Source organism: Antrostomus carolinensis, unplaced genomic scaffold, assembly GCF_000700745.2.
Source record: "Antrostomus carolinensis isolate BGI_N321 unplaced genomic scaffold, ASM70074v2 scaffold55402, whole genome shotgun sequence".
In the NCBI taxonomy this organism is placed as follows: domain Eukaryota; kingdom Metazoa; phylum Chordata; class Aves; order Caprimulgiformes; family Caprimulgidae; genus Antrostomus; species Antrostomus carolinensis.
The window spans coordinates 1-15,502 of NW_010299935.1; the positions used below are offsets into that span (position 1 = coordinate 1).

The 15,502-nt window shown below is 43.9% G+C and overlaps 1 protein-coding gene across 1 annotated transcript; it reads right to left on the reverse strand.

Moving 5' to 3' along the window:
- Positions 1–3,764: 3,764 nt before the first annotated feature.
- On the reverse strand, positions 3,765–12,177 carry CYYR1 (cysteine and tyrosine rich 1). The gene is made up of 3 exons (XM_010162930.2): positions 12,143–12,177; positions 6,081–6,238; positions 3,765–3,898 (listed from the first exon to the last, which is right to left on the reverse strand). Exons 1-3 carry the CDS (start codon positions 12,175–12,177, stop codon positions 3,765–3,767), a joined length of 327 nt encoding a protein of 108 aa, XP_010161232.2.
- Positions 12,178–15,502: the final 3,325 nt, after the last annotated feature.

A 15,502-nucleotide genomic window follows, 5' to 3' on the forward strand; every position in this document is an offset into this window, starting at 1 on the left:
TAGACCACATCCACTGCTCTGCCATCATCTACTGGACCAGGCTCACGGGACCAGGTCCTGCACTCCTGACATGGTGACCTTCCCGCCCTGCCTCCTCAGTTCAGCCTAGAAATCATGAGCCAAAGGCAGAGCAACCCAAGACCACGAGAAAATCAGTTGCATCTGGTCCAAGTATACAAACTACACAGGGCAACACTACATTCACTGACCAAATTAGCAGTATTGTCCACTACCAAGCGAGAAAAGAAAAAAGATTGCTTGGCCCTTCCCAGCCATAGGTTACATTTTTGTAGTTTTTTCTTACTTTGCAATATGACATAGGGATATTGCAAAGTAAGAAAAATATGACATAGGGCATGAGATGAAATAAGTTGGTGTGACTAAGTAAAAACTGTTTGTACTAACACACTCATCTGCAAGCTATTTATGTGAAACAGAATAAATAACTACCAGTATCTGCACTGCAGGAACTTTGAATATGGAGGTATTGAACAAATTACATGTTTCCACAGAAAGAAAATAACACTTGAAGTATCAGAATGCTTCAACTTTTTCAACTGAATTCTACTAATAAAACTTCAGTATTAGCAAATACTCCCATTTATTTATGTGGCAACTTCTTTATTCCATTCCTTTATGTTTATAAATCTTTCTGACTCCTTCTTCATCTTTGGCTGTCTCAGTTTGCTTACTTATTTTCAATGCAATCATCACCTCTTTCTGAAAAGAGTACTCTGTACTAGTTTTACCTGGTTTACTGGAAGGCCAACACCTTGATGTTTTGCTCCCTTAGCAAGGACAAGAGATGTGGTGTCCTTTGAGATAGAAGTCATTGTCTGGTGTGGCCCAATATATGTGGATCAGACGTTAATTAACATACTAAAATCAACATCCTCACTAGTATTTTAATAGCAAACAAATACCTCTCTATCACTATAGAATTCTCAATTTCCTATTTCCATCTTTTTCCCCTGGAATAAGCCATGTTTATATTGTAGGTACTTCAGTTACTATGGCCTTTATGCAATACCATCAGTGGCAACACACAATTGAAAAGCTGAAAAACAGAGGACTCTGTGATCAAAAACTTTCAGTTATTTTCCAAAAATGCCTTTTTATTTATGAAATCTGCTTTTTAACTTGTTCTGACAAATGTCATGGCTGGAGAAATTCTTCCTCTAAGGGAAGATTTACTATCTATAGGATAGTTTTCTTTCTCTGTGTTTTTCAGGAGACTGGATTCATCAAATACAAACTGCTCTTTGATTTTTCTGTCTGCACGTTCAGCACAAAAACAAAACACAAGAATGGGAAAAATTACAATAGTCTTTATCTATAGGTAACTTGTTGGCACAGAAATATTATCTGGTGTGATCAACTGGAAAGTGCTGAGGTACTAGTGTAGAATGATGTGGCAGGAACAGGATTTCCCACAGAGAAAACTATGCTTATTCTGTTCTTCATGCTGGCCACCACGTTGGCAGGCACGTCGATACCCCAGCAGATGGTTTTGAGTAGGGACCACCAAAACACCACATGCAGAAAGTTGCCCTTCATGGGAGGATTTCAGTTGAGGAACATCTGTCTCTTGAGAGGTCATGGTACCCACTGAAATGTCGCAGGACACAGCCCAGAGCAGAAGTAATTGTAAAGATAATCTAGTTCAGGACAGAAATGAGTATGAATTGTTCCTTCCCTATATAAGACTCCAAGGAACCAGCAGCAACCAAAACCTGTGACACAGCTCAGTTTTCCTCTGACTGGGTTACAGATGCCTAGATAGCTAAAGGGCCTGTTGGCCCAGGTTGGCCAAAGGCCACAACACATATCTGCACTTACAGTGGCAAGGACTGAGGCCATTTGCTCTTTCCAGTGGAGTTTCAAGAGGATAAACTTAGTCAGCCTGGAAAGGACAAATACAATTAAAAAATCTAAGCAAGAAAAATCAATAAGACCTTGTTTACAAGAAAGCCTCTGAATAACTTTTGTGCTCAGAGTTAAAAGGTTGCTTGAATTCTTCCCTGAATCAGGACTGAATGCCAAAAATATCAGACTTAGGTGGTGATGAGAGGTTGTCAGTTGACCTCACTTGGATATGGTACCAGCTTTTGCAAGCTGTCTTTTGCAAGCTGTTTTTTTATTCATTAATGCACTGATAAACCTGGAAAGAAGATGAGGGCTACACGGGAAAACATTTAAATGGATTCTGATCTGCAGGAATCAGCTGTAAGCTGTAGTCCCTCCCTCTGAAATGGACCTGATGATATGGAGACAGTTCCCTGGCAGAGGCGAGCTGGCCTGCTGCTGGCAAAGGCAGCTGACTTTAAACAGCTGAAGCCTGCAGGAGGGAGACTGAAGTGGGAAGTGTGTGATGCTGTGTCCTGAACTCTAGGTGCTGTCTTTTTGTCACCTTCTGCTATTTTTGCTGTAGCATTCTCAAACTGACCAGCTACCCAACTCAAACTAAGGGTGTTCAGCACTTTTAAATCCCCAAAGAGAACCACTTTCTTTGTGGTTCAAATACGAAACTGATAAAAATACTAGTCTTACCACTGAAGGATGATGCTTTAGATAATGGGATACTCTATTCTGAAGTCAAATAGCTGATGCTGAATTATAGTCAGCCCCATAAGTATATGGAACATTTTAAATCATGAATGTCTATACTTTACATAGTAAAGATTAAGTAATTTTGAACAGTATGTGTGACAATCACAAAAAGTGTCATTTGGTGACTTAACAGTTTTAAAATGCCCAAGACAACATTCAGAAGTAATCTGACACTCACAGTCTCTCTGCTCATCTCTTTGGTTAGGCTGAATATCATTATTACTGGTAAACAATATGATTAAAAAAAAAGTCTTTATGCAATCCAGTTGAAGACAAATCTATGATGTTTTAATATTTTTTTTAATTTCTTCTCCCACTTGTGAGTTTTCCCGACTCAGCATTTTTTAAAATGAAGTATCATTTGCTGATAAAAATGGCATTGCAGTATATGTCCAATGTATAAAATACTTAAGTCCAGGTAAAAGTAAATCAGCTATAAATTAGTGTACTTCACATATAAAAATGCTCTTTATGTCTACATTTCAGGCCACAACCTAGTCTCGAACTGTTTAAAAGTAGGCACTTAAAGCAACCTGCAGTTGGCCAAAAAATAATATCCATCATTTTTTGGTTACTGAATAACTCCCACAACATTCCTCTTGATAACATGCTTATCAGATGAATATGCACAGCTGATTATCAGCCTGAAGTAGAAACTGAAAATAGCTTCAGCCTTCCTTGTTCTTCCATATTTCCCTAATTTCAAGAAAAGGCGTAACATGCTTGAAGACAACAGTTGGATTTCCCCCCACAAAGTAAGCTCCAGCAGCTGCCTCTTGTGCTTTCAAAACAGTTTGTTCAATCATTTGCACCGCTTGTATGTTCTTACCTGGGAAGACCCCCACTCCCATGCGCTGTAACAGGCTGTGGCTGTGGCTGAGGGTAAGCACTGATGCTAAGTACTATTCATCAGGCACTGACTTACAGGAACTGTTTCTTTGGTCATGCGTTCTTTAATCATGAAATGTGATGGTTGAGAGTGGACAGTATTTTTCTTCATCCAGAGCCACGACAACCCTCCCAGGTTATTTCAACACCTGGCCATATGTTTTGATGCAGACCTCCTTATCCTATTTCTCCCTGAGCTGATAATAATTGTCCTGATGGTGCTGGCTGTTTCAACAGGCAGTTAATATCCATGTGAAGCCATGTAATTATTTCCCTGAATATCCAGGGTAAGGAGGGGGTGGGGGATACTGTATCGAAGTCTGTGGAGCTGGAGTGTAAGGTGGAGGTAGGTCAGCTTGGTACTCCATTTCATATTCATAACTGTATGGTGGAGGAGCCACTGAACGGGAGAAAAAAGAAGACATAGTTAAAAATCTCTTTTTTTCAGATGCAGGCCCTCAAGTATTTTCTAGTTGACATTCAGACTTCCATACAACAGATGTGAAGTCTCCTGGCAATGCACTCACTTTTTTTCCAGACTGTCATTACACAGTCACTTTATGTCAGTGCTTATTGACCTTTTGCTTCACTGCTTAGCCATGTGCCCGCCAACATGTTGTGCTGGTAACAGTGTTTGAGTGGCCATATGGCAGATGATACCACGATGATGTGGTAGAGCTCAACTTTTTCAGAGGAGGAGGGTTGAGTTTTTATTGGATTCATTCCCTTCCACCCCCATCAGCAGCTACATGAATTTCTGTCATCCCAAAATGACAGGGCAGGTAGGGCTATCGCTGATCTCCACAGACCTCTCAAACACCCTCTGGATCCCCAGCATATGTGTGACATGCCATACCAAACACAGCAGCATCACAGCTCTCAGGGCAAACACTGGACATCTGCCCAGGACATTCCCAGGACTTGGGCTGAGGGAGAACAGAGCTTTTGCCTTGTTCACCCCAATGGAGACATCTGAGGAGACCCCAGCATTTGTAAACTGGGTCAGGCATTTAGGAAACAACAAAAATATTCACAAAGAGCTGAAAACTACTTGTACTAATCTTAGAGAAGAAGGATTAATTAAGTGATCAAAAAGACCGTAAATGCTGCAGAATGATAGCATGCTAGGAACTGAAGGTTCCATATCAGAGTCCCCATTAGAGTAGTCTCTACATATTTTAAGGTCCAGAGTCTGCTCATGTCTCTGTTCATGTCGCCATGGATGCTTTACTATCCCTTCCCTAGACGCCTCAAGCAGACTGGCAGTGAAATAACACTTGAATAGAGAGGAAACAGAAACCTAGGATGTTTGTGATGGGGGGGGGAAGAGACTCGAATCCCAGTGTGCCAGAAAAAGCACTCCCCGCTCTCTGAAAACCCGGCTACCACTGTGGCTAATGCCAAAGGAAGGACATCCCCTTGCTTGCTGTTCCTGTCCAAAATAGGTAATGACAGGGGAGAGGGTTGGTCACAAACCCTGCAGCAAAAGCCAGGTCAGTCATAACTGCAGAAGTGTTCATGACAATGGGGAACACAGAAATAATTTCAGAGCTTCCTTGTCCTCCAGGCACCGCTGCTGCTGAGAGGAAGAACTGCTTGAACTAATGTTTGCACCAGGAACAGGTTGTGTGCAGAGTTAAACTGTCTGGAGATGGAGAGACAGGGGTGAGTAATGGTAGGAGCAGACTTGGGGAGGAAAAGGCTACAGCCTTCCAGGGTCAGCTTTGCCATTCTACAATGTGGCCGCTTTCATGTGGTGGGGAGCCCAGACAAATGAGCCTTGTTGACCTCAGCTCTCTCGGTGCAGATCCCGCTTTGGTGCTCCTGTACCCCAATCCTAGACAGGCACATGTTGACAAGCGTGGTGCAGAGTGCCTCTGCACAGACCTAGCTCAGGTACAGCCTGATGTACCTACCAGTTACCAGGGCACAACTGCACTGGAGCAGACCCTTTGTAGAAGTCATCTGGGATCCTGCAGCACCCAACAGGGCGTGTGAACTCTGGTTGAGTACCAGCCAGCTCATTAGCAGCATTAGAGTCCACATGGCACCACTTGAAGCCTTTGGGCTATGATCCACAGACTTTATTGTCCAGATTTTCTCCTCTCTGTGGCATGCCAGGCCCCCACTATATCAAATAATGAAAGGGAGCTGACTGCACGTGAACAAAAGCAAATACAAGAACCAGAACACAAAAGAAGAACAACTGATCCCTTGCCAGAGAGCTTCTGGCACAGGGAGAAGGTCTATCCTGCACAATGCAGCCCCGCCCTGAGCAAGGTCTCAATGTGGGACTGTGGGCACCACAAGCCATACAGCTGTGTGAGTATGGCACCCAGCCAGACCTCATTAGCCCACCCAGCAGCTGAATAAATTAGCTCAGAGTGCTACACTGATTGAACACTGCACATGCTGAGCTGTCTTGCATTTCTCAGCAGGGAGCTGTGCCATTCCCCTCTGGACTGAGAAGAGCTACCTGCTGTATCCACATCCCCCCTTCACTGCAGAGCTGTAACTATCCAAAGATGCACTCCTACCATGAACGCCGGCACTCTTGCATGGGTGTCACTTCACTTTCTTACCTGGGTATGTGCTGATAGTGTTGATGTGTGTAGTTCGGATGACCCCTACTCGAGTCCCGCGGTTGTTCTTCATGCACATGCAGATACAGATGGCAAGACCAGCAATCACTCCCATTATAAATACTATACCGAAAACAATTCCAGCTATGGCTGTGCCTCTGCAAGGGGAATGGAAACATGCAGTCAGTCTCAGCCAAATAATGTTTACAAAACAAAACTATTTTCTCAGGAGTGGCCCCCCATTTCAGAAAAAAAAAAAAGCATACTGATTACTGAAAATGCTGCAAATTTTGATCCATTGGGGCACCTGAATAGAAGAAATAAAAGATCTCTAAGGCCAAAATGAGAAACTCTTTCAAAGTCGCCTTTACAATTGTGCCAGATCACTCTGCTGATTTACCATAGGTTAAATCCTCCCATTCCAGGGCCATCTGAATTTAACAACTTTTACATATTACCAAGAATAATTTATTCCATTTCCCCTCGTCACACAAGACATGTTTTTCCCTAAAGGCATTGGTATGATTTTCTTTTGAGAAGAAAGAGTAAGTTATCCCCAGTAATATATTCCAGAAGCATCCCAAAACGCTTGCATGCTGTGCTTCCACAAGAATGGTTTTGTAATTTTTTTATCAAAGGTCAAAAAGTCCTTCTGCTGTGCTTCTGAGCCCACAGATGAAGGAGAGCCTCCTCTTCTTGAGGATGAGCAGCACAAAGCAAAGCAAATGCCCACTCTTTCACACATCTGCTACTGCAACCAGCACGGGTATTTGAGGCTTAAATTATTTCTTTTAAAACGATCCAGAGGAAAGAATTTAGCTCAGCCCCTGAAGTAATGAATCAGACCCTCCTTGAAATTATCTAGAGAAAGGAAAGGAAACCTTATTGCATTGACACATGAGAGGAAAACCTCACCAAGAGGCACTGAAGAGTTTCCAGTAATATTGAGGGCAAAATCAGCCTTTCTGATGAACCCTAGTTCACTCAGGTTTGTTGTCAGGCACAGGCAGTGAAACATACGTTATATAAAATATCGTATTTACAGCCGACCCTTTTATGGGGGAAAAAAACCCACCCACCAAAAAAAACAAACACAAAAAACCAGTGACTTGCGAGAAATACTCTTACTCTGTGCATCACTTTATCTTCCAGCAAAGATTTCACAGAGCAAACTTGCTGGCAACTTTTCTACTGGACATTTTAATCAATCCAAACTGATAGTTTGTCAACATGAATAAGCTCCACTAGGAATTATTGCAATGGGGGGAATAAAACAGGCACTGTAATACTACAAAGACAAATATTAAAAGGAGTCTAAAACATACTTTGGCTTTCCCATACAAGTGTGGGAATAAGTAGCAAGCCTGATTTTCAAAATGCTGATAGCCTATTGGCTTCCAAAAAGTCTGCAAGAGTCAGGATGGACTCAATACTTGACAAACCACACCTTCTATTTAGGAACACAGACATGAATTTAAGTACTTCTTTTTAGGCCCCAACTATTCAGGAACTTGGCCAAGATTTGCAGTACAACTACTGAATTGTATAGTGTAAGTAAACACAGACAATTTGCTGTCTTACTAAAATACACTGCCAGGGAGCTAAATCGCTCTTCGTTGTTATGTAGCAATGAATGAAGAGTGTGCAGGGAGAGTAAACCTGTTAATATTTTGCAAAATATATAAAGGTCTCATTTACCAAACTCTAACTCATGGCAGCAGCACCTGGCTGTAAAACCAGTAGCTCAAAACACTGATGTGATCAAGGGCTTTGGTATTAACCACTATGAGTAACTGAGAAACAACCCCCTATCTCCCTGCATCTCAGACAGTTTGCATCTAGCAGAAAGAAAGTCTGATGCTTTTAGAAGATATGACCAAGAGACCTCCAGTTTTCCCATCCAGCTCTCTTTGAGAACATTATCTCCACCTTGAGAGAAACTGCTGTATGAGAAAACAGTTTGATTCAGGAGGCACTTTAACACTATATGCTCTTAATTACAGAAAGTTTTCTTAGAATACCACAATTAAAAAATCAGGCATAATGCAAGGTACCCGTATTACAAACAACAGTGAATCACTAGTGCTTTTGCTACATCCACTTAGTGGATGAATCGCTGTACCCTTTGCTGGGGTGCTGCGTGGCAGAATCAGAGGGAACTCTGTTATGCTGAAATAATCCCTCTTCCCAGTGCTAAAAGCAGAACCAGCCACAGCTGACCACTGGCCTCAGGTCCTGCACTGCGTTTCTGCTTTGTACGTGGTCCACTGCTGCCCAGCTCCTCCATCCCAGGTCCACTCTGCCTGGCTGATCTGCTCAAATTCCAGAAATCACAATAGTTTCTTGCACTTCTGCACTCTGAGGAAAACCCAACCTCCATCCCAAAGGCTGACAGAAGCGGGCAGCACACAGCACACGTTACCTTCCCAGTGCTATATTAAAAATTCTCTATTAATAAAGCCCACTTTAAACACAGTTTAAATGGAGTTTGTCTCAGCAACCACAGTTTTGTCCAAAGGCAAAGGTGTCCCATTCAGCAAGTAAGTGGCCAGCCATATGCCACTGGGTCCCCTGCCCTGAGCGATGGGCTGCACTCTTCATGTGCCTATTGGACATCCCAGCCTCACACCCAAAACCCACTCCCCCCTTCTGCATGAACAGCAACTGCTTCAAAGCAATATTGCTCCACTAATTTAAGTGCCAATTCCATGAATGTTTACATAAGAAGTAAAGAGTGATCATAAGGAAAGGAAAAAAGATGAAAAAAAGTCTGATACTGTCTTCAGAAGGAGTTTCCACCTTTCCTGAGTGATTAAGCAGATACTTACACACCTGCCAGCTTGCTTTGGGTGACAGAAGTGAGATCCGAGGACTCACTGGCAGTCCTATTGTTTTTCCTAGTGACCCTTTGGCGATGTTGGCTGACTGGCATGACCCTGCTTCTGCAAAGAAACAGCATCAGGGCAAGACACAGCTGTAGAAACCCCCTCTGTATCTGCCTGCATCTGAAATTAAAAAAGGGCTGAAATCTACTGGCAAAGCTTCCAAGTTTGAAAAGGCCTCTCAGTTGAAACACAACTATACTGGAAAGCAAAATCCACTTCTGCCAGGCTAGCAAACCCGAGTCAGTAAGCAAAATAAGGAATATCCACTAAAGCAATCTTTTCCTGGTCCCTACCATAGCTCCTGGTGGCATAGCCATGAACCAGAAACTCAACTGTCATCAAAGAAAATATTCACCAGCTTAGGTCTGCTGACAAAACTGGTAAGTGAAAGCCTTGCTCACAATTCTGAAATCAGGACAAAAAGCAGTTTAAATAGCTAGACCTGCTGCTGCTCATGGATTCAGGTTTTCATGCTACAGTGGCAAATTTAGACCACCTATGGGTAGTTATGCAAAGAGAGCCTGAGATATGGAGCAAAAGATGTAGGTTACTTTTTAAATCCAGTTACAGCCTGACTGAGTACCAGCAGAAAGGAGCTTGCTGGTCTCAGTGGGCTTCAGATCACACCCAGTGCCACGCATGTGTAACTGTTCCAGGAATTGAATGTTTGAGTTGAAAACGATCACTTTGAGAGGACTTCAAGAGATGTACTCTCCCAAACATTGAGATATACAATGCTATACCACTTTCTGATGGTGAGTCAAAGCATAAACCCATCTCGCTTCAGAGACCTGCAGCCCCTGCCACTCTCAATAGCCCCCAGTAAAACTAGGAGCACTCTGCATCTAAACATCAGGCTGCACCTTCTCAGCACCAAATCCCGGCAGGACAACGGTCATATAGTAGCTGTTCTGGGCACTCTGCACAAAAATAAATGCTTGTTCTTTTTGTGGAAAGCTTGTGGTATGACTAGAACATATGAAGAAAAATAAGCAATTTTTTTTATAAAATGGTGAAGTTTCTCTTTGTGCTATTAGGAAATTTAAAAAAATAAATATTCTATAAGTAAATATCCTTTATTTTATATTAAAAATGCTGGCTTTGTCTCTCTTTCTCTCACTGATATTTTAGAATTCCATATAGAGACACAGAGGGATACAGCATTTTTTCATGCTATCACCACCATAGAGCTATTCAAGGGAAAGTGCCTAAGAGAAAAAGGATGCTGTAAAGCAAAAGAAGACCTAGAAACCACGCAGCAGAGTCACATAGCAACTAGGAAGTTTGAAATAAAGGGAAAACTTTGAAATGGAAGAACTGGAAGGAAAAAATTATACAAAGTCCTGTACAGAAGCAAAACCAATGAGGAGAAAAAGACTGCCACAGAAAAAACAACGCACAGAAAAGTAACGATGGAGAGGGGAAAAGTAATTTTTAAAGCTGTGGAAATGTCAAGAGACATTGTTGGGGTAAAAATCAGATATTCAAGGAGGCAGCTTTCCAACTGCTTTTAGCAACATCCCGCTGGAAAGAATATAAGTCTCATTCACAGCTAAACATTTCTGGCACAGAGAGCCCTGTGCAGGGGATCAGGCCTTTTGCTGGGTGGCACCAACGCCCTGGCAATGCTGGAGTCAGGCAGGGCTCTCACTGCTCTTGCAGCCAGTGCAGCTGAGGTGCCTGAAGTCAGAGAACCCGTCCCTCGGGGAAACCGGTAACTTGGGTGTTTTACACGCTAACCAGCAGCTGCTCCAGCTAGGGTTGGGGGTGACTGAAGGAAAGGAGAGAAACCAAAGGGTACCCCTGTTCCTTCAGGTCTTAATGAGTGGGAATGGAGTTCACTTAGCGCTCTTTCCCCAGCGAGCTCATTGAGTGCCCCCTCCCTCTCCAGAAGGCTACTAATTTGGGATTTAGCCAAGCAAAGTGCATGTCAAATTTGCTCAAGACAAATACCGCCTCTGAGGTCATCTCCACTTTGGGAAGAGTGGATCTCGGAGGCCTAAAAATCTTATGGCTCAATAGGTTACTGTTTTCTGAAGGAAGAATGATTGCTGAATAGGCATCAATTTTTAAATACATTGCCAAAAATTGGGAGCAAGGTATACATGGCCTGCACTGCTGTATGACAGGGACTATGTAGTCCCTTGACCTCTGTTTTTCCTTCTTGAGTTCTGTCCTAACTTCACACATGGTATGGCATGGAGTATAAAACTTTGCTGGGGAGACTGATTTATTACAAATTAGTACAAAACTGCAAAGAAAATTAAAAACTCTTTCAGTCAGCTTTTCCAGAAAGCCTATAGACTGTAATGTAAAATGTTTTAATCCCATCGGCACTGGGAGTCCCTCCTGAGTCTGTCCCCTCTACCTCTGCTTCCCACCCAAGGATCCCCAGCAAAGAGCATGCGCCAAAAACTCCTGGCATCACTGCAGTCAAGGGATGCCACGGGGACAGTTTCTATGTGCATGTCCTCCTGTGTCCCCACCACTTTCCATTTGCATGTCCTCCCATGTCCCCACCTGGCAGCACCCCTTCCCCCTGGATGCCTGGGAGGGAGCGGGTGCTGCCCAGCATGCTGCTGGCTGTCCCTATGCCCCCGACTCTTCAGCTTTGGGTTGTGTGACCCTCACACCTCTGCCCTATTTGCATTTGTTATCCTTCATGAGCAGGTGGTTTCTCTTGATTTCTGTTTTCCTTCAGCCCTTCCCATCCTTGGAACACCTTTAAAGGCTTTCTTAAACTGGAGAAGCCACTAGCAGCAAGTAGCCAGAAAGACACCTTGGGAAGAGCATAAGAAAAGGGAGAAAACATGTTTCTCTCCTGGCCTCCTTCAATGTTTTGCAGCTCAGCAACTTTCTGACCCAGGCAGGTTGGTTTGGTTTTCACTTCTCAGTGGATTTCTCCTCTGCAAACCTGCCCAGCGTCATCCTGAGCTCATGTAAATTTTAGCATCCACCAGCCACATGTGGGAGAGAGCTCTCCAGCTTAATTATGCACCTGAAGAACTGTCTCCTCTGGTCTGTTTTGAACTGAGCACCTGGGAGTTCCACCCGAGCCTTCTACCTCTCAGCTTGTCAGCTGCCAGCTACCCCTTCCTCACTGCCTATAATTGTAAAGACCTTTAGCATCACACCCAGCAGCCAACTCTTCCCTGTCCTGCAGCAGCCCCATCCTACTTGGCTGTTCTGCGAACAGGGGCCAACCGCTTCATGCCTCTGATCACTCTGGCTGCCCGTCCTTGCAATTCTTGTCACCTCTTCTGTTGTTTTCTGAGAGCCACAGCAGAAGCAGGTATGACAAAAGCACAGTAACATTTGCTGATTTTGTCTCAATTTTCTTCTTATATAATCCATCGTATTAGATCTGTTTTTTCTTGACTATCAAACAGTTGGGAACTGAGATTTTATAGCACTATTTTCCATAATACCACGTCTCATTTCTGAGAGGTAATGTCAGCCCAGAGCCCATCTATTTGTGTGGGTGTTTGGGTTGTTTTCCCCTGTATGCATTATGTAGTGTTTATGGGCCCTGGATCTCCTGCCTGGACTCATGTCCTCTACCAGAACATGCAGGCTAAAGCCACAGCACAGGTGAACTTTAGCCACCAGTGTTCCCAAAGCCCAGCTCACTCTCTAATACTCTATCAACTTAGAAACTATCATTGCAGAAGTGACAGAGCTCTGCACCAGAGATGCATTTATATTGTCATAAATATCTTTTCATCCTGTAATAGCTCACATTAGCAATTTTACAGAAATTTGACCGAGTACGGCAAGAAGTTGTCAGAAGCATGTGAAGATCAGTATTCCCACTCTGCCTGTGCTTTATTTCTTTACCATATTAGTGCAAGAAAGATGTGCCATTCTCAGCCTTCACTTTGCTCGGCTGATCTCTTCCATCTCATAATCTTTCCTAATTTCCAGTACATTTTTAATTCCCCAATTAATTTATTGCCATGTCTCTGTACCCATGATTTGCTGGCAATCCATCTCTAGAATAATATTATTAATAATGCAAGTGATACATTTGGGAATACAACTGCTAATACGAATAAACACCCTTTATTTTATTTTCCCCTTTCAGGCATTCAAAAAGCAGCTGATAAGGGATTTTTAAAAAATTCATTCTCTGCAATAAAATAAAAATTAAAAAATCAATGATCTTTGATCTTCTGATTCAGCCACTGAAATTTTGAAAAATACACTCTTTGGACACTTCATCAGACTTGATGTTTCTTGGAGGCAGGGGGTGTTGGGCTATTTATTTAATTTGGTTGGCAAACCCTGGCTTACTTGGACCAACAGCAGAAGTGCAGAGGGGTTGTGCGCTGTCTTCTCCTGCCTCTGCCGGAACAGGCAGACCTGTTCTGGGGAGGTTGAGCCAGCACTGTGCCCTTGTGGCCAGGAAGGCCAATGGCATCCTGGGGTGCATTAGAAGGGGTGTGGTTAGTAGGTCAAGAGAGGTTCTCCTCCCCCTCTACTCTGCCCTGGTGAGGCCACATCTGGAATATTGTGTCCAGTTCTGGGCCCCACAGTTCAAGAAGGACAGGGAACTGCTTGAGAGAGTCCAGCACAGAACCACCAAGATGATTAAGGGAGTGGAGCATCTCCCTTATGAGGAAAGGCTGAGGGAGCTGGGTCTCTTTAGCTTGGAGAAGAAGAGACTGAGGGGAGACCTCATTAATGTTTACAAATATGTTAAGGGCAAATGTCATGAGGACGGAGCCAGGCTCTTCTCAGTGATGCCCAGTGGTAGGACAAGGGGCAGTGGTGCAAGCTGGAACACAGGAGGTTCCGCTTAAACTTGAGAAGAAACTTCTTTATGGTGAGGGTGACAGAGCCCTGGAACAGGCTGCCCAGGGAGGTTGTGGAGTCTCCTTCTCTGGAGACATTCAAGACCCGCCTGGACGCCTTCCTGTGTAATTTTGTTTAGGTTCCTGCTTTGGTAGGGGGATTGGACTAGATGATCTTTTGAGGTCCCTTCCAATCCCCAACATTCTGTGATTCTGTGAGGTTGTCCCTCTCCACAGTTTTCCCTTTATTTTCATAAGGACAAAACCACATAGTGAGTGATCCTCTAAAGAATAGCTTTGCTGTCCAGGGCATTTTGGCTTTATGGCTAGGGTACCTTGAGAACCCCAGGGCAAAAGCTGACAGAGAAGTGATTGAATCAGCCAGGGTATCCCACGTCTGAGCCAGCAGCCTTCTCACCACAGAGTTCTACAGCCCTGGAGCACAGACATTGGGGTAGCATGGACTCAAAAGCTACACAACTTGGGCATCAGTTGAACAGTCAGATAGCTGCTGCCTCCTGTTTTAAATTAAATCATTATGTTACAGAGTAGCAACTCAGATGGACCAGGCTTGTCTTTGAGGCTTTACTTTGCAAGCTGTACTTAGACAAAATTCCTACTAGTACTTCCTTTAAATACATGTTTTACTGCAGGGAAGAAGCAGAGGATTCCGTAAACAAATCCTGCCTGCCTGTTAAAACTGGGTACAGACTGTATTAGGACAGTATTTCCCTTATTTTGCTCTTACTCGGTTGTATTTAAGATATGTTGTTAATGTTTAATTCCTTCAAAATAGTTTCCTCTGTGCTGTTCCCTCGCTACCTTGTATTTGCAAGATAATTAATGCAACCACCAAAATACCCTGAGCAGCAGCTGTACAATGAAAAGGTAGTGGTTAATCACCCCAATTCCTGACCTCCCTCCTCCCAGCTCCCTGTGGACAGGTCATCACTTTGAGACTGCTCCATATTGTTAAGATACCTCATCTTGCAAAGGGTTAAAGGATAGTGTGCTCTGTCTTTTAGTACTGCCAGTGCCTGAGCAATATGGTACCTTCCAGTGGTGGTCCCTCAGGGGTCCGTGTTGGGTCCAGTACTATTTAATATAACGATAACATAGACAGTGGGATCAAGTGCACCCTCAGCAAGTTTGCAGACAACACAAAGATGACTGGTGTGGCTGACACACCTGAAGGCTGGGATGCCATCCAGAGGGACCTGGACAAGCTCGAGAAGCGGACCCATGTGAACATCATGAGGTTCAACAAGGCCAAGTGCAAGGTTCTGCACGTGAATCAGGGCAACCCCCACTATCAATACAGGCTGGGGGGTGAAGGGATTGAGAGCAGCCCTGCAGAGAAGGACTTGAGGGTACTGGTGGATGAAAAGCTGGACATGAGCTGGCAATGTGCGCTTGCAGCCCAGAAGGCCAAACATATCCTGAGCTGCATCAAAAGTAGCGTGGCCAGCAGGTTGAGGGAGGTGATTCTGCCCCTCTACTCTGCTCTCATAAGGCCCCGTACTGTGTCCAGCTCTGGAGTCCTGAGCACAGGAAAGGCATGGACCTTTTGGAGCAGGTCCAGAAGAGGGCCACAAAAATGATCAGAAGGATGGAGCACCTCTCCTATGAAGAAAGGCTGAGAGACTTGGGGTTCATCCTGTTCAGCCCGGAGAAGAGAAGGCTCTGGGGCAACCTTATTGTGGCCTTTCAACACCTAAAGGGAGCCTATAAGAAAGATGGGGAC

What these genes read in the sequence shown, in the direction of transcription:
- CYYR1 (XM_010162930.2), bottom strand. Translation starts at nt 12,177, where the DNA reads ATGAAGCGGTTGGCCCCTGTTCGCAGAACAGCCAA. An exon ending in CCTGTTCGCAGAACAGCCAA is followed by an intron (nt 6,239 to 12,142) that starts GTAGGATGGGGC and finishes TTCCCCTTGCAG; the next exon opens with AGGCACAGCCATAGCTGGAA. An exon ending in CACTATCAGCACATACCCAG is followed by an intron (nt 3,899 to 6,080) that starts GTAAGAAAGTGA and finishes TCTCCCGTTCAG; the next exon opens with TGGCTCCTCCACCATACAGT.